Source organism: Lepisma saccharinum, chromosome 10, assembly GCF_977018435.1.
Source record: "Lepisma saccharinum chromosome 10, izLepSacc3.1, whole genome shotgun sequence".
NCBI lineage: Eukaryota > Metazoa > Arthropoda > Insecta > Zygentoma > Lepismatidae > Lepisma > Lepisma saccharinum.
Window position 1 is genome coordinate 37213861 of NC_139238.1, and position 18559 is coordinate 37232419.

At 39.7% G+C, this 18559-nt stretch overlaps 1 protein-coding gene across 2 annotated transcripts in view; it reads right to left on the minus strand.

The window, feature by feature from the left end:
• The window catches only part of TfIIFbeta (transcription factor TFIIFbeta), a 54070-nt gene extending 36255 nt beyond the window's left edge, over window positions 1-17815 (minus strand). Inside the window, exons 1-3 of one of the 2 annotated variants that reach the window (XM_083130440.1) lie at window positions 17702-17815; window positions 3003-3088; window positions 1931-2010 (exon numbers count right to left, since the gene is read on the minus strand). In XM_083130440.1, the coding sequence (XP_082986566.1) occupies window positions 1931-2010; window positions 3003-3077 (155 nt within the window). In that variant the 5' untranslated portion in view covers window positions 3078-3088; window positions 17702-17815. Of the gene's footprint in view, window positions 1-1930; window positions 2011-3002; window positions 3089-6956; window positions 6976-17701 lie in introns of those variants that run through there. The other variant, XM_083130441.1, reaches the window with a different exon arrangement.
• Between the last annotated feature and the right edge of the window lie 744 nt (window positions 17816-18559).

The window sequence follows — 18559 nt, forward strand, 5'->3', positions numbered from 1 at the left end:
CAAATTGGCGATGACCAATCGTTATCTGGCCAAGGGGGAACCACATTGACGCCACCCACACGGTCGGCGGCCATCTTGATGTCCGCCATCTTGTATTCAACTTCAGAATTTTAAATAGGAAGGGGGTCGTGCGACATATCATAATGGGCTAGAATTTCACGAGAAATGCAATGGTGAAGGTTCTTTCGACGTATCTTTAACCAGTAAAAAGTTAAGACTGAATTCTTGTACCAATTTGCTCCTTTTCGAGGTGTTAGAAAAATGACTTAAAATTTGTTTAGCGCTTCGGTAATGCATCGAGATCAAAGTGACGTCTATGGAGAGACGTTCGCATGCCATTGCACATTATTTTAATCGGATACATCCATGAAGAGCTGTGCATTATGAATGGTTGTCGCGAACAATTTACAGTGTGACGCTTCCATTGAATTAAAAGTCCTTCACAGTGACAAGGTTAATGTTTATGTTCATAAGGAAGTTCATAAACAGAATATTCGATGATTTTTATCTGATAACTAACTTTGGACAAAAACTGGTTCATAACGTTCCCATAAGTGTTCTGGTGTTCTTCCCTATTGATAAAACTCTGTAAAAAGTATCTTCTTCCATAAGCAAGGATGAAAAAAACTGTTTATTTAACAAATCCAAGTAGCCCTAAGCATTTAAGGTTCCGTTGATTGAAAATTGACTAACCAATCGTGTTCCACACAGCACGCCACACCATTAACTTATCAACACTAACCACTCAGCTTTGATCTGTCGAAAATGGGTTATCAAATAAAAATCATCGAATATTCTGTTTATGAACTTCCTTATGAACATAAACATTAACCTTGTCACTGTGAAGGACTTTTAATTCAATGGAAGCGTCACACTGTAAATTGTTCGCGACAACCATTCATAATGCACAGCTCTTCATGGATATATCCGATTAAAATAATGTGCAATTGCATGCGAACGTCTCTCCATAGACGTCACTTTGATCTCGATGCATTACCGATGCGCTAAACAAATTTTAAGTCATTTTTCTAACACCTCGAAAAGGAGCAAATTGGTACAAGAATTCAGTCATAACTTTTTACTGGTTAAAGATACGTCGAAAAAACCTTCACCATTGCATTTCTCATGAAATTCTAGCCCATTTTGATATGTCGCACGACCCCCTTCCCATTTAAAATTCTGAAGTTGAATTCAAGATGGCGGACATCAAGATGGCCGCCGACCGTGTGGGTGGCGTCAATGTGGTTCTTCCTTGGCCCGATAACGATTGGTCATCACCATTTCCATGTTGCGCGCTGCAGTGGCCTTGTACTGGGCGTGTTAAGTGACTTATTGAGCCACCCTGTATTGGCCCTTCAAATGTTCATAGCAATGTTGAATGTAAGGTAACTTTTCTGTCAAGTAAGCCATTTTTAACAAAAAGGTCACATTGTACAGAAATATCTAAAAGAAGTTTAGTATGAACTCCCACAGCAAAGATGTGAACTGATGAAATATAAATTTGGCAATGCACTAAAATTATGTTAACTGAATGAAATAGTTGTGTGATGAAGGAAGGATCATGTTTAGTGTAATCCACTTAATAACCACATGGAACATTGAAAATCACAGAGTTGAACAACTGGTATGACCATGGTGATATCTTGTGCATTTTTATGCAATTACTAACAAATTTTCGTAATAATATTTTAGAACTACAGCTGAGTAATTATTATGCCATACTGGGTATGATAAATCTATTTGCCCATTCAAAGCAGGTTTTTATTATCACTATTATTATTTTCAGTAACAGTAAAAGACTTCAATTAGTAATTTCGTTCATTTAAATTTTTTAACAAGATTGTAGAAGTTGCAAAATATTTACTTGGTATTACCACATTTTCTTCAGTAATTTAGTACAGAATAAGCTTTTATTCTCAATAATACTCACCGAGACTTCACAATTTTCAATTTCCCTACTTCAATATTTCCTGGCGCTTTATCCCATCTACTGGCGATGTACTTTGGCACCTGAAAAGCATTTCTCATATCAGATGTTTCTTTTAGTGAGGTAAAAACTAGTGATGTATCATCACTAACCAAGAGTATACTACACTGTTTACAGCATATATCAAGAATCAAAACCTGAAACGGATTGAAAACACAACCACATTTTCTATTTGCGTACCATGTTGTTATTCATGTGATTTTAGTAGGTTAGGATTGTTAGAATGTTGATGCCTTAATCTCCTGCACATGTGTACCACCAGTTTCCATGCGAAAATAATGCTTCAGACAGTGGCAAGAGTCATCACTTACACAACCTAATTGCTCACAAATTAACACTTTCTTGATCTTTAAAACATACAGACACAATGGTTTCTCAGAAATTTAAAATTACTTCCACAATCATTTCCAGTATTCTAGATGCATTCCTCATCCTTCTGCAAAACTTCCTCCCTAAATCAATGCACACCATCATAGTCATTAGCCAAAAGAAGCTACAAAGCAACATAAAATAAAACAAATCTACATCCAGTATAAAAATATGCTAGATCTGTATGTGTGTGTGTGTGGAGGGGAAGGGTTATGTCGTATTAACTTCACCAACAATCGATTGAATGATTTGGTTTATTTTACTTTGCATTCTGTCTTTGGCTAATCACAAAGATGAGGATGACTAATGAAAAATGATGAAATTAAGGAACATATTCAAAGAACATACACACACCGGAACCCCTGGCATCATAGCAGGCTGTGCTAACCACTCCACAATGGAGGTCGGCTTCACTAACAATCACATGGCAGTGTGCAAAACATGCCAATATTTAATTTAAAATGTATTATTTCAAACCATCAATTATATAAATTAGCTATTACACTTTGGGGAATAAAACTGAAAACCAACTGTGAAACATGATGATAAAATTGATCACACATGTTTGTAAAGTAGAAATCTACATTATTTGTTGTGAATCTCAAATATTAATTACATATTTTTCTTAAAAACAGTAATTACTTACTTTTACTAGCCAGATTCCTCTGCCACAATTTGACAGATCTAGCTCACGATCAGGATGATGGGTCTCTTTAGACATTGTGAATCCACCTGGAAAGAAATGTATTGTTAGCACAGCAATTGGTAATGAAATTATGGTTGCATAGTAATTAATTTTTTCAGCGTACTTTATTCTTACCCAACAAGTAACACCTACTTATGTCTTCCCAAGTTACTTGTTGGGGCCAAATATCACCACAATAGTTTCCATGGTTTGCATACAAACCATGTTTTACCACTCTTCTAAGGTTTTAAAACTCACTTGACACATAAGCTCCATCTACTTCACTGCACTTTTGATTCTCTTTGCACCGAAGCAACTAGTTGGTTACAAGGTGCAACACTGACTCATCTACTTCGTCGATTTGATGTCAAGTAGTATATTTGGTGTCTGCACCATTTGCACTATGTTCTGCAGCAGTGTGGCATGCGGTGTACGGTCACGTGGTGCATGCTAACTAATCAAATGAATGTTTAAAGCAGCAGACAGGCATATGTTGAATCTTCTGAACTTCAACACAGCTATTTGTCTACTTGGTTGAACGCCATTTCGTTGCACCAGCCTGACACCGGGGTACACCTGCACTACACAAAGTGTCAAAAAGTGCAGTGGACCAGATCTCAATGTAAAAAGTTCTGGGTTAGAGTCTTGTGTTGTTAGCCGATTTGTGCACCTATATCAACAATCATGGACAGTCTGAGAAGATGAAAGATTAAGGAAAGGGTCAAGGGAACCTGGACCATTAGGACAAACGATCGCAGATAGTTCATGAATTCCCAAATTAATTTGTCACTAGCATTAAAATTGGGGGGAGGGGAGCCAGGGAACTTCCCCCTCTCTACATTCTGTTTCCTAACAAATACATTCTTAACTTATTACCTGACCAAGAATTAACCCCCTGCATTTTCTACCAGTTTTGTTGTTAGTAACGAAAAAGTCAAAGTGAAAATCAACCAGTCCCAGTAGACCAGCCAAGAAACAAAAAGGCTTAAAAAAATTATTTTACCTGCATGGAATGTTAATGATTGGTACCCATCAATCAGTCATAGCTCAGACAGAAATACTAAGGTGGATGCCATATTGTGACCCAAAAGGTCAAATCAGAAAGTCTTCCAAATATAGTCATGTAATATATCAAAACAAAGGTATGGACGAGACAAACAGTTTGGTATATTTTTAGGTCAAAGTATAGATCTCGAAAGTATGTCATTAGATCAAAGTGCATTCCAATATTTCTCTCAGACCTGTAGCCGTTGGTTTAGCATTGGTGCTTGCTCTTAACATTCCATGGATTAAAAGGTTTTTTTAAAGCCTACTCAGGGACAAATAGCTCATGGTCCTTGTAGCCTAGACTGTATGCTATGTACTGTCCTGAAAATAATTTTATATACAGGGTGAGGCAAAAGTCCAGCAACACCCTGTTAATTTGAAAATGGCTTGACGGAGGATGATGAAACTTTGGATATGGGTAATGGGGGTGGAGGCACACTAGATGGGGCCAGTATGCACCATGGTAGCCATCTTGGAATTACCTCCAGATTTTCAAATAAGAAGATGGTCATGTGGCACGTCATATAAGATGTGCATTTTCTCAGAAACAAGAATATGCAGTTACTTTTCCCCTAACATTATTTGGTGAGGATATTTTGACAGTTGAAGTTCACATTTGGTGTAATGTAATGGATTGTTATTTATTCCTTCCAGGTAGAAATTGTTCTCATAAGTGTGGATCGCAGTGTCAGGGTTGTCGTCGCAGAGGATTTCCAATGCCCAGCATCCAGAGAGAGACGACATCTCACATACCATGTCGCGGAAGTTTAAAGAGACGTGATACGTGCATGACAGAGAACGTAGTGAACAACAGACGAGGAAGCAGCAACGGCTTTGGTGGAATCCTTGGTCAAGAGCCCAAAATGCAGTACCCCGACATTTGGCATCAGTGTCAGGAGCAGTCAGAGATCCATACTCCGGGTGTTGCATTCGAATAAATGGCACCCCACTGAGTGGCCAGTCCGTTCTCTGGACCTTACACCCCCTGACTTTTACCTTTGGGGCCATCTTAAAGTAATGGTTTATCAAGACAAAATCATTGACCTCTGACATCTTCCACCACCGGATCCAGCAAGCATGTGACTTTGTGGACCCTGCAGTGATATTGGGTGACCATGAGGACTGGCGTAAAACGTCTTGCAATTTATGTGCCACAGAACAGGCAACACATATCTTGTAGGATGCCAAATGTGAACTTCAACTGTCAAAATATCCTCACCAAATAAAGTTAGGGGAAAAATAGCTGCATATTCTTGTTTCTGAGAAAACGCACAATGACATGACAGATGAGCCCCTCCCATTTGAAAATCTGGAGGTAATTACAAAATGGCGGCTTCCAAGATGGCCACCATGATGCACACTGGTCCCATTTTGTGTGATCCCAGCCCCATTACCAATATCCAAAGTTGCATTGTCCTCCGTTGAGCAGTTTTCAAATTAAAACTGTGATGCTGACTCTTGCCTCAACCTGTATATTAAAAAGAAAAAGTAATGATATTCCAATAACAAACTTTCGTATGAAAGTTTTCATTATATGATGCTATTGTAAACGAACAGCAGAAATTCCAGATACTTTAACGATGCCAATAAACAACTTTATTCGACACACATACCAGGTATACTGGTTAATAATTCTTAATTTCGTCGCTGGATGGCGCTGGAAGCAAGGGTTGGTCCACAGTCTCAACTGTTACGTCAGTGTGTTGCCAGGACAGTACCTGTGAAAATGCCGTGGATGTGCAACCGAATGCGAGTGATCGTGATATTGGGTTTGTGTGGGAAACATGTTGTTGACCTTCAAACCAAATAAGGAGCATGTCCTGCTTTTCTTGTTCAATCAAAAGAAAAACACGAGTGAAAGCCATCGTATCCTTGTGGAAACGTACGGTGACAATGTCCTAACGCAAGACGCGTGTGTGCGTTGGTTTTGACGATTCACAAGTGGTGATTTCGACTTGAAAGACAAAGATCGCCCGGGCCAGCTGAAAAAATTCCAAGATGCCATTCGCAAGCACTGTTGGATGGAGACGATATGCAAACGCAACAACAACTGGCATAGAAGTTAAATGTTGGTCGCCAAACCATATCTGATCGTCTTCATGCCAAAGGAAAGATCCAGAAGGCAGGAAAATGGGTCCCACATAATCTGAACGACAGACAAATGGAAAAGTGAAAAATGGTGTGTGAAGTGTTGCCTTCTCGTCATGAAAGAAATTCTTTCTTGCATCGGATAGTGACTGGGGACAAAAAATGGATCTACTTCGAGAACCCAAAATGCAAAAAGTCATGGGTTGACCCAGGACAACCTTCAACATCGACCGCAAAACCGAAATGCTTCGGAAGGAAGACAATGCTGTGCATTTGGTGGGATCAGAAGGGTGTGGTGAACCATGAGCTTCTGAAACCAGGTGAAACAGTGAATGCCGTTCGCTATCATCAACAACTCATTAATTTGAACCATGCATTGATCGAAAAGCACCCAGATTGGGCGACAAGACACGGAAAAGTGATTTTGCAACACGACAACGCCTCATCACACACAGCAAAAGCATGGGCGTCTGGAAGGGGGTGCAAGGGGGGGCCATGGCCCCCCCCCCTGGAAAATGAAAGTCAAACAAAAATTATGTATTTCACACATAAAATTTCATTTTAGCCACAATAATATGTGTTAATTATTGCATGAACACCATAAATTCAAACTTAAGTAATTTTTTTTAGGGAAAATGTGACTTGTTTGCCCCCCTCTGGAAAAAAATACCTTTCTTGCCCCTCCCTGGAAAAAATCCTGCGGACGCCCATGAGCAAAAGGTGTCAGAGACACCATTTCTGCACTTGGCTGGGAATTCTTGCCCCACCTGCCATACTCACCAGACTTAGCCCCTTTGGACTACCACTTGTTTTCATCGATGTCACTCACTTTCCCAGCAACAATTCAACAATTACAAAGATGTCGAACAATGGCTTGCTGACTGGCTCACCTCAAAATGTGAATGATTTTTCTGGAAGGGCATCCACAATTTGACGGCCAGATGGGCACAATGTATAACTTGTTTTCTTTCGGATCAATTAAGAATTATTAACCGGCACACCTGGTACACTCAAGTAAATTTTGAAAATGATGGAAATATATCTAAGAATAAGCAACAACTGTTGGTATGAACACAAACACAAACTACAAAAAATTCAACAAAGAAACCGAAGCGTTCAGAAAATATCGAATCATACTTAAATTTTTGAAACTTGTGTTATGGCATCGAAAATTTGAGTTCTTGTAATCGGGACTGGGCCTTCTTTTTAAAGTAGGATCCAAACCACTATGTGCTTCCACCAAGTAACAAACTTGGGACCCCTTGATTGCAAGGGACATCGAAGTAACCTTGTTTATCTAGCTATTTCCATCCAATTATATTTTGTTTATTTTACATTGTTTATCTACCTCAAGGTCTAATCGACATAATGAACAATGAGGACAAACAAAATGATACATACATGACTTGACCAGGGTTTGAAGCTGGATCCCCTAGCTTGACACTGCCCAATCCATCATAAAGCCAGCTGTTATTTAGTTATCTTATTGTTAAAAGCAAGCAACCAGTTCACAAGACAAGAATACTCTCTTTTTAACATGCTGTGAGGTTGGCAACCCTGGAGATGATGACACTCGGCCTGCAACCACCCACCGCTCATACACTGGGATAGGGGGAAAGTAATGTATAGTGCCCGAAATGTTTGTAAAATGATAAAGAGGCCTCCAATGCCCTCTTCAAGTGGTAGGAGGCGAGTACAACACCGAGGTGCACTGCACAAATTGAAGATTTTCATCTTATGAATAGGTCCACAACAACTGAGAATGCTCATCAATTATGCAATCAGTTGCTCACATCAGCCATTCAATGAAAATGTCAGAACCTATGAACTGATCTCTTCTCACTGCCCGGTAGTATGCTTTTTCCATTCGGTATGGGTTCAGTTGTGTTGATTGTTTGCACGCCAAATTCTGTCCACAATTCATTCAACCCAGTACTTTGCTTTCATGAAGTTCACATGCGAAGACCACTTATAAGAAATAGAGGGTTATTCAAAATGATTGTTGGCATTTCAATATGACTTTCTGGAGCATGTAATGGAACATAAGGCATTTATAACAGCACCAATTGATGTAGACACCTAGTTTTCTTTCGTAAGTGTGCCCTGCTCTGGAATGCCAGACTGGAGTTCTGTACATTTATGATAAAAATACGAGGCATATTCGGAAAGTAAGTACCGAAAGGTGTAAGAAATAAAGTAAAATAGTTTTATATCTTTTTTTATTTGCATTGCATTCTACAGACCTTAAACTACTTTCCTACGTAGTTTCCACCAATTTTCAAGCGTGTCATAGCGTGGCACTGGTTTTTGTATCCTATCGTCATAGAATGTTCCCGCCTGTGATGAAAGCCATCCATGCACTCCTGATTTGACGTCATCATCCTAGTCGAAACGCTGACCACAATTTTCAATATTCCAGGCGATCTGTCACAATTTTGTAGAGAACTGTTTTCTTGAAATTCCATGGAAAGCAACGATATTGTGAAGCATCTGCTTTCACGAATTTCCACATCGACCGCATGCGCCAAATTCTCGGTCACAACAGATGGCCGACCGCTCCTTGGCTCATCGTGAACTGTTTCACGACCTTCTTTAGATCGGACTTCACAGTTGGCGGGCCGATTGATTTTCTTGAACATTTCAAACCTTCATAAACCTACGAAGGACAAGCATGACCTGCTCCCACGACTGCATGTGGCTTACTAATGGATGAAGGACGTCAACGAAAACTCACACGGTTGCGACTGCAGTGCTACAGCAGCAATATTTGCAAACGGTACTTACTACACGAATACGCCTCGTACTTTGTAAAGAACAGCTTATTGATATCAGAACCGCTCTGGAAAGCCAGAACAGAATTAACTGTGACTCTGCGATTATGCATTCCTGTTTACTATCCTGAGAAGTGTTAATAATGCTGTTGTACATTGTAAATACAATAGTCGTAACTAGAATCGTTAAATTTCACTGTACAATAAGGTAAATGTCATATTCTACTGTAGACTAATGGTTAAAAAAAATGTACATATAATGTAATATCACTCATGAGGTTCATGTCCACTGTTCTGGATCCCAGAACAGATACCACACGATGTATTGTATACACCAGGAGCGGTCCGTGAATTTTACAGCAAGGGAAGCACATGCCGTAAGAAATTGAAACTAGCATTATTATTATTATTATTATTAACTGTCCTTTATGAATTCTTCTATCACTAGATTGTAGAATCCATCTTCATTTTAATTTCAGTTTTCAGCTTCTTCTCAATTTCTGCAATAACTGTTACTTCGGCAAAGTGCTGAAAGTGACACTAGCACTAGACACCGGAATTGTTGAAAACAATTAACACACGTAACTTGAAAGAAAACAGAACATGACAAAGCAGGTTTCTTAAAATGAAACAAAAGTTATTGTCCTCCCTTCGAGATATCCGAGGAATTAGCGACACTTATTGCTCATCTGAGACGAGCAAAGACGAAATGTTGACCATTAACTTAATTTCAATGGACAGAAAGAGTCTTCAGAATAAACGTTTCTCGCGTTCTTCATATCCATTAGTTCTGATCTCCAGTTTCCGCTGTTGACCTTCTTGCAAGTCTATTCACCCATTTCATTTGAAGATAGGCCCTCTCGGATGGTATAGTGGTAACACCGTCACCTTGTAATGAACGGGTCTCGAGTTCAATACCCGGTGGAGACACATAGTGATTCGGTTTCCACTTTCAATTGTAGGTCCAATTCCGATTAGCCTATCTATGTATAAAGTGGACTTCAAATAAAAAGCATTTGAAAATAGGACGCAAAGCCAACAGTAGTTTTAATGCTCTTCTGCAACCAAACTATTATTACACATTGGTCTGGATTAAAATGAACACGTTGCTTTCTTTAATACACTCAGAGTTTAAACTAGGCTTTCAAAACTTCTCGATGTCAGGCCCTGGACGAAGAGTGTTTCCAGCACTCATCTATGCTTTTTCCAGCACCATCAGCTGGCTGCCGCAAGATGCTGAATGAGTTCTGCAGATTCATTCCCTTCGAGTCCATTGAAGCGCAGTGATTTGGCCAACTGTTTGAATAGCGCACATGAAATTCACTAGGACAACACACAGAACAAAATTTGCTGTAACTGAAGGGAAGATATTACAATATAAATATTTTTAGGCACATAAGAAACTGTTACGCTGGAATGAGTCGCGGAGCAGAAGGCTCCTTTTCCCCCAAAGTGTCACGAAATATGCCGAGGGTGAGAGACCTCCTACGGACAAGGAGAAACCTCTCGTTATTTTTACAACCCTAGAAGAAGATATGTGATAGAATGGTTTGAATGAAACTGTAAAAGTAAATTGACAACAAAAACACATTTAATAAATTAGCATGTGTTCTACTTTATAAGGGAATGAATCATTCCCTTCATTCCACGGAATATCCACCCATGGTATACACCAATTGTATTATATATATATATATATATATATTTTAGGTTTTCTTTATCCAATATTCAGGTCAGGTTTATCTAAGGAGGCCTTACACCTTTCATAGAATCACGCTACGCCACTGATATATATATATTGGATAAAGAAAACCTAAAAACATTTAACTAGCATATGTATTACTTAATGAAAATTCTCATTTATACTATAACTCGATCCGACGATCCTTTAGTCTGAACACCTCAATCACGTCGTCGTAGAATCGGGAGTTTCTGGTCAATGTCTTTGGCAGCTCCTTTTCAATGGATATCAGTCCCAAGTCAGATTTCCTTGCCTGAGTCTGTATGCTGCGTTGAAAAATGTATGAATCCTCTACAGTGCAGAAAACGACTTTTCCACCGACAAGCTTGAGGCAGGAGTAGTGAGGAACAATTCTGTTAGTTTGTACACTTGTTCCACAGCTTCATTCAAATGGGTAGTACGCAAGTACTCATGAAGTTCAAACAAACTCTTTACTCGATATTCAGCTTCAGAATAAATTACCTGTAGCTCAACTTTCAACTGGTAGCAATTGAAAAATTATGTATACAGCTTAGTTAAGGACACAAACTCTTCTTCTGGAAAGGTCATGTCATATTTTTATTCTTCTTATTATTTTTCTTTCACTAAAAAAGGCATTTGTGGGAAATGCGTAGAATACAATTTGCAAATGCATTCGAATATTACTCATTATCATGGTTACAATGTTTGCACAAATTTTGAAAAGCATATCAAGCAACTTAGTGAAAGGAAAAGGTCAAAAAAAAATTCTGTAAATCATAACGCTAAGTAGTATGCGCATGCTTTAACATTACGGGCAACTGGGATGCACACGCCAAACTTTGCGGGCACAGGCAGATCTAGGATTGCCAGTCATTCCTCTTTTATCGTTAACTTCGCTGCTTCTAATGGAGGTAATATCCAACATTATACCATCTCGTTTGTGAACTTAATAGTTAGTTTACACATTAAAAATGACACCCGTTTTGTTACATCTCAGTCAAGCATTGTTGAAACAACACGGGAGTCGAATTTCTTTGTTCTCTTCCGACTGTGACAAGCATATGAGTCATACGCAGCGGCAACCATGCCAGCGTAAGCTTCGCCTGCCTGGGGACAGAAATTCTCGCCAGTTAGCACCCACTCGTAATGCGCCTTACATCTGGCTCAGAATCGGGGTGCCCTGTCATTGGTTGAGAAGATACTACGTAAGCAAACACACCCGCCATGGGCGAGTCCAAATCATTTCTTCCATTCACCTACCGTAAGTCCTCTGAAGAAGCCTTACAGAGAAACAACTCAAATCAAAACAAGTCCTCAATTGTTTCGTTAAAAGTTCTACTTGCAGTCTGATATTTTTGTGTGTGTTCTATATAAATACGGAAATGAAATAAGTTTTCTTCAAAAATTTCAACTTGTAAGGTGGACTTACAAGCCTTACGTGGGCACTACGCCGCTGATATATATATTCCTATGTATAGTATTGTCAGCTATTATTATACTTATTATAAAATGCAACCAAATTGTAATAAATAGAGAAAATAAAGGTCACAAGAACTGTTAAATTTGGAGCAACCGACGTCCTGGTATATTCTTAGGAACCAGAACAATAAGCGCTTTTTTCGAATATATTGGGGTGGAAGCAGGCTTACTTGGGGGGTTACCCTCCACCCAAAACCAATTTTTCGAAAGTGCGCTGCTGTTGCACATTTGGCCACTGGAGGTGGGTATTACAAGATAGAGCATCATGACTCTGAAAAGGCTTTTCTCCGTTGAATTCCATCACAGGCAGTCAGTTACCATTGACCAACAAATTTCTCTGTAAGCCTTCTTTCGATATTGATCGTCAGGTGTTAAAGCTCGAAGCAGGATAGGCAATATGGCTTCATTCTTATTAGCTTTGGTTTACCGAGTTCCCAAGACTCTGTTGGAAAGCTTCTCTAATGTGGTTCACTTGTGCTTCCGGTTTTCCACTATGTCTCCTGAAACTGCACATCAACGGCGAATGGAATATGTTTGGACAACGACAACAGAATGACTATGATGAAACTCAAGCACAAAAAAGTCGTATGACCCACAATCTTGTAAAACCATACCTGATAGTGGCCAAATGCATAACTACAGGACACTGCCTATTATGAAAGAGAACTGAGTGTGTATCCATCAATCGGTGTGGTTATAAATTAAAATGTTTCGAGATATGCTCCAAAAAGAATATTGAAATGCAGACAATAATTTTGAATAACCCAGTGTAACATTCTCAAATTTGGACTATGACCTACTTCCAAGATCGATATTCTGACCTAAAAATAGTACCAAACTGTTTGTCTCACCCATACCTTTCTATTTATATATTACATAACTATATTTCGAAGACTTTCTGATTTGACCTTTTGGGTCAAAATATGACCTTGAAGTGACCTTGAAGGTCAATTTTTTAGTGGCATTCACCTTAGTATTTCTGTCTGACCTATGGCTGATTGAATTAATATGGGTGCCTGTCATCCACATTCCATGCAGGTGAACGTCACAATTTTGGTCTTTGGCTGGTCTACTATACAGTTTGTCAGTTTTTATACTAAAATTGACAATTTCACGATAAAGACTGTACTGTCAAATTTGGCTTCCTCTAAGAAATCACTGATAGAAATTAAAATTTGCAGACATGAGCACAGGGAACACCAATGGCTCTATGTACCTAGTCATATCATAAATTCTGTTACAAAAGCTTAGACAGGGATGGCAACACTGGTTGGCAAATGGTGAGAAAATGGAAGGAAGCCAAGGAAATAGAGAAGAAAGGTGAAGAAGACATAATGAACTGGAATGGGGGACTGAAGTTAAACAAAGAATGGAAGAAGGAGTTAGAAAGAGTGGAAAGGACAAGAGAGAAAGAGGAGAAGGGAGAAAAATGAAGGAAAAAGAGCGTGAGATATTCTATATGAATATCTCTTCACATTCTATATGAAAGTAATTATGTTTAGCCTTTTAGGTGAAAGTACAGTTGGAAAGTGAAAGCCACCTGCTAGAAAGTTCCTAACAACTTTCTAATAGTCTGGAGGGAGTAATGTTTGTGTATATATAATGCCCTTTTTGTGTATCTTGTTACTTTTGTACTTGATACAGAGTCTGGTGAAGACCTTGCTAGAAGGTTGGGAACGAGTTTACAATACCGGACCACTCTCCAATTTCTATGAAATTTCGCCTACTCACTAATTGTGAACTCCTAATCACGAATATGCTTGTAATAATTGGCGATCAAGTAAGTAAATCAAGAAAAAAACGAAATAAACTATGTTTTTTTTAACGTAACGTAACACAGTAGCTCCACGGAAGATGCCATTTTCCCAACATGAAGAAATCAACGTGCAATGCACTGTATAGTTCTCTAAGCCAAAATATTAATTTTTCTTTGTATTTATGCTAATGGAACCTAACCTAACAGGCCTAACCTAACCTCGTAGGGATTCCTCGTCGTGCATAAAGGAAGACCATTAAGGAATATCGAAAGATAGATGGTTCCGAATTGCTGTGTATGGGCAATCACCATGGTAAATCGCAAGGTTATTTTACAAGTTCTACACGTAAATGTACAATTTTAACAAGTGACCGCCAAATATGAACTACAGATACGTCACCAGGACACCGAAATTAGTAAGTAGGCGAAATTTTATAGAAATTGGAGTGTGGTCCGGTATTGTAAACTCATGCCGAAGGTTGAAACGTTTTAGTTTAGGTTTTTAATAAAATAAATTACTGCCTTGGTCAGCATATTTAGTTTTTCACAATTGGTAAGTACGAACCATCCGAAACACAAAATATCCGATTTTAATGTGACTCCGATATGACAGACATTTACTTTGCTGTACTTGTTAATGGAAGTTGCGGAACGAGTTTACAATACCGGACCACTCTCCAATTTCTATGAAATTTCGCCTACTCACTAATTGTGAACTCCTAATGACGAATCTGCATGTAATAATTGGCGGTCAAGTATGGAAATCGAGAAAAAAATGAAATAAACTATGTTTTCTTAACGTAACGTAACCCTACCATAAGAACAATAGCTCCACGGAAGACGCCATTTTCCCAACATGAAGAAATCAACAGGCAAGATAAGGTATAGTTCTCTTAGCTAAAATATTAATTTTTCTTTGTATTTATGCTAATGGAACCTAACCTAACAGGCCTAACCTAACCTCGTAGGCATTCCTCGTCTGTCGTCAACAAGATTGTTGTGCGTAAAGGAAGACCATTAGCTAATTAATTGCGAAAGAAAGATGGTTCCGAATTGCTATGTATGGACAATCACCGTGGTAAATCGCAAGGTTATTTTACAAGTTGTACACGTAAATGTACAATTTTAACAAGTGACCGCCAAATATGAACTACAGATACGTCGGTAAAAATTTACTATCCTTCGGACACCTCTATTTTTTCGGTTTCGTCAATTTTTGACATTGATACTTACGTATCTGCTTCGCGGAACATTCCTGAAGGTGTATTAACGTTGTTTTGATGAAATTAATTGCAATTTTTCACATTACCAGAACGTCTTTCTGGTAGGTGTTTTCCCTTGCCTGAGACACAATATCGCGAGTACACCTTCCTACATAATTGCGCGTCCGGCTTCTCTTTTGCCAAATTTTTGACATTCAAACTTACGTATCTGCTTCGCGGAACATTCCTGAACGTGTATTGACGTTGGTTTGATGAAACTAAGAGCAATTTTTCACCTAACGACTACTTCTTCCTCCTACCTTTCCGTTTGCCTCACACACAACATGGCGCGCACACCTTCGTAAATAATAACGCGTAGGAATGACGCATCGGCCTTGTTTTTTCTCGATTTTCAATTGTTATGCAGTGTTTCAACCTTCGGAACCCAAGAAATGCCCGTCGACAAACTTAATCAGATCTATTTCTTTTTAACTTTATTTTTCGCGTTCTGACACCAAATTTTAACTATGTATCCCAACCTAACTCAACTAACCTATCCACGCACCAATGGTTCGTGGGGCTAGCGCCAATGGTTCGTGGGGCTAGCGCCAATGGTTCGTGGGGTTTTCTTTTTCACTATTGAAACCATTGCGTGGCCTACTAACCTAACCACGCGCCAATGGTTCGTGGGGCTAGCGCCAATGGTTCGTGGGGCTAGCGCCAATGGTTCGTGGGGCTAGCGCCAATGGTTCGTGGGGTTTTCTTTTTCACTATTGAAACCATTGCGTGGCCTACTAACCTAACCACGCGCCAATGGTTCGTGGGGCTAGCGCCAATGGTTCGTGGGGCTAGCGCCAATGGTTTGTGGGGCTAGCGCCAATGGTTCGTGGGGCTAGCGCCAATGGTTCGTGGGGCTAGCGCCAATGGTTCGTGGGGTTTTCTTTTTCACTATTGAAACCATTGCGTGGCCTACTAACCTAACCACGCCCCAATGGTTCGTGGGGCTAGCGCCAATGGTTTGTGGGGCTAGCGCCAATGGTTCGTGGGGCTAGCGCCAATGGTTTGTGGGGCTAGCGACAATGGTTCGTGGGGCTAGCGCCAATGGTTCGTGGGGTTTTCTTTTTCAGTATTGAAACCATTGCGTGGCCCTACTAACCTAACCACGCGCCAATGGTTTGTGGGGCTAGCGCCAATGGTTTGTGGGGCTAGCGCCAATGGTTCGTGGGGCTAGCGCCAATGGTTTGTGGGGCTAGCGCCAATGGTTCGTGGGGCTAGCGCCAATGGTTTGTGGGGCTAGCGCCAATGGTTCGTGGGGCTAGCGCCAATGGTTCGTGGGGCTAGCGCCAATGGTTCGTGGGGTTTTCTTTTTCACTATTGAAACCATTGCGTGGCCTACTAACATATCCACGCGCCAATGGTTCGTGGGGCTAGCGCCAATGGTTCGTGGGGCTAGCGCCAATGGTTTGTGGGGCTAGCGCCAATGGTTCGTGGGGCTAGCGCCAATGGTTCGTGGGGCTAGCGCCAATGGTTCGTGGGGTTTTCTTTTTCACTATTGAAACCATTGCGTGGCCTACTAACCTATCCACGCGCCAATGGTTCGTGGGGCTAGCGCCAATGGTTCGTGGAGCTATCTTTTTAACTATTGAAACCTTTGCGTGGCCCTACTAACCTATCCACGCGCCAATGGTTTGTCCACACCCGCCACAAACTTTACAACACACCCACCACACGTCATTCTCCAAACCCTCGATCCACAGTTCTAACTCTCGTCGCAAACGCAGGGAGTTCGAAACACTGCACAACAACAAAACACAATCACGACGCGTCATGATAGTCACGACGGTGTACGAAGGTGATGGTGTACGAAGGTGTACGAACGTGATGGTGTCGGAAGATGTACGCGCCAAACGCTATCTCCGTCGGAGAATTAATTTTCAACGAAGAACATGAATTTCAGCTCTGAAACATTCCCAAATCACACAAAACACCTTCCCGATGTTCGACAATGCTACAGGAACTTATTACGGTAAGTAGTTTCTTCTCTACAAATAAATAAATGTGTCCGAAGGATAGTAAATTAGTACCGATTGGTTTAGTAGGTGCTTGCATTATTATTCTGGAGTTTGAAAATAGTTTCTACTTTTGATGATAGGCCGCAGAATGGTATCCCGTGTTATTCTTGAATAAATTATTGCATGGTACAAAGTTTTCATCATATCTTTTGTTAGCATATTCCTCAGGATCTTGAACAATATGAGCTAAACTTTTCGGATAATGTATATATATATGTTTATCCCACGATAGATTTGCATGAATACATATACCTAAAAATTTTCTCTGGAATTTCTTCTATTTGTTTTCCATTGTAATGAACAAGTAGTTTCTTTTCTTAAGTTCTATTAGGATTAAAATTGTGATTCATCCAGTCGGCCAAACTTTTCTTTGTGTCATCGGTTGTAACAGGTTATGCATATTACGATTAGAATATGTTAATTTGTGGATTAAGATTAGAATAATTCAAGTTTCATCTTCTGTTTCTTGGTTATTAACATATTAATTTTATTTAAATACAAATTACACTAATTACGAATAGCTAGTTTAACGAAAAAACTTACGTATTGATTGCCACGAAACGAACACAAATCTATTGCAATCGCATCAGCTGTTGCACCAGTTCACAGACTACTCGCTATCACATCTCAAGGAGAGGCACAGACTATATAGGTAAGTTTGTGGTTCAATCAAACTTCAAAGAGAGGGCAGTGATGTGCGTCTACGCGTAAACAACGATAGTCTACATTCTACACGTAGACTATTTCATACACGTAGATTACGTAATCTATGTAAACAGCATGGCAAAAGGTGATAATTTAGCAAAGGGTGCCGTGGAATTAAAAGAAAATTATACTGCGTATCAGTTGCTGATGTGTGAAAAGAACTTTTCATACTCTTTCTTCCAAATCGAAATATTCTAGTGTTTTATGGGGAAAAGACACTTTTGCTTCACGACTGCCATCTGTTGTTGTTTTTTGCATACTATTTATCTTCTTCCATAGTTGATAATAGAAGAGAAGATAAATTTTGTTGTAAATAAGATTCTTTTCATTTCGTTAGGAACCAATATAGTTGAAAATGTCACTTTCCCTTCATGAAACCCTTCAAAATTAATTTTAATGCACTTTAGATTGTCTACGTAGTCTATGTAAACTATAACCCAATGTAATCTACGCGTAGATTACGTGTAGACAACGCATGTAGACGTAAACTTATAGTCTACTGCACATCACTGAGAGGGAGTGATGCACCCAAAATTTTTCTCTTGCATCCTACGTGTAAGGAATGGATTTTTACATACGCTGGTGCAGAGGTTGTGGGTAGTTGGTGTTCCGTCGTGTTTGAAGTTTTTAAGTTCTCGCTGCGTAACAAAGAGAATAGACATCGGGATGGACAATTTGCTTGGCATTATGTTCCCC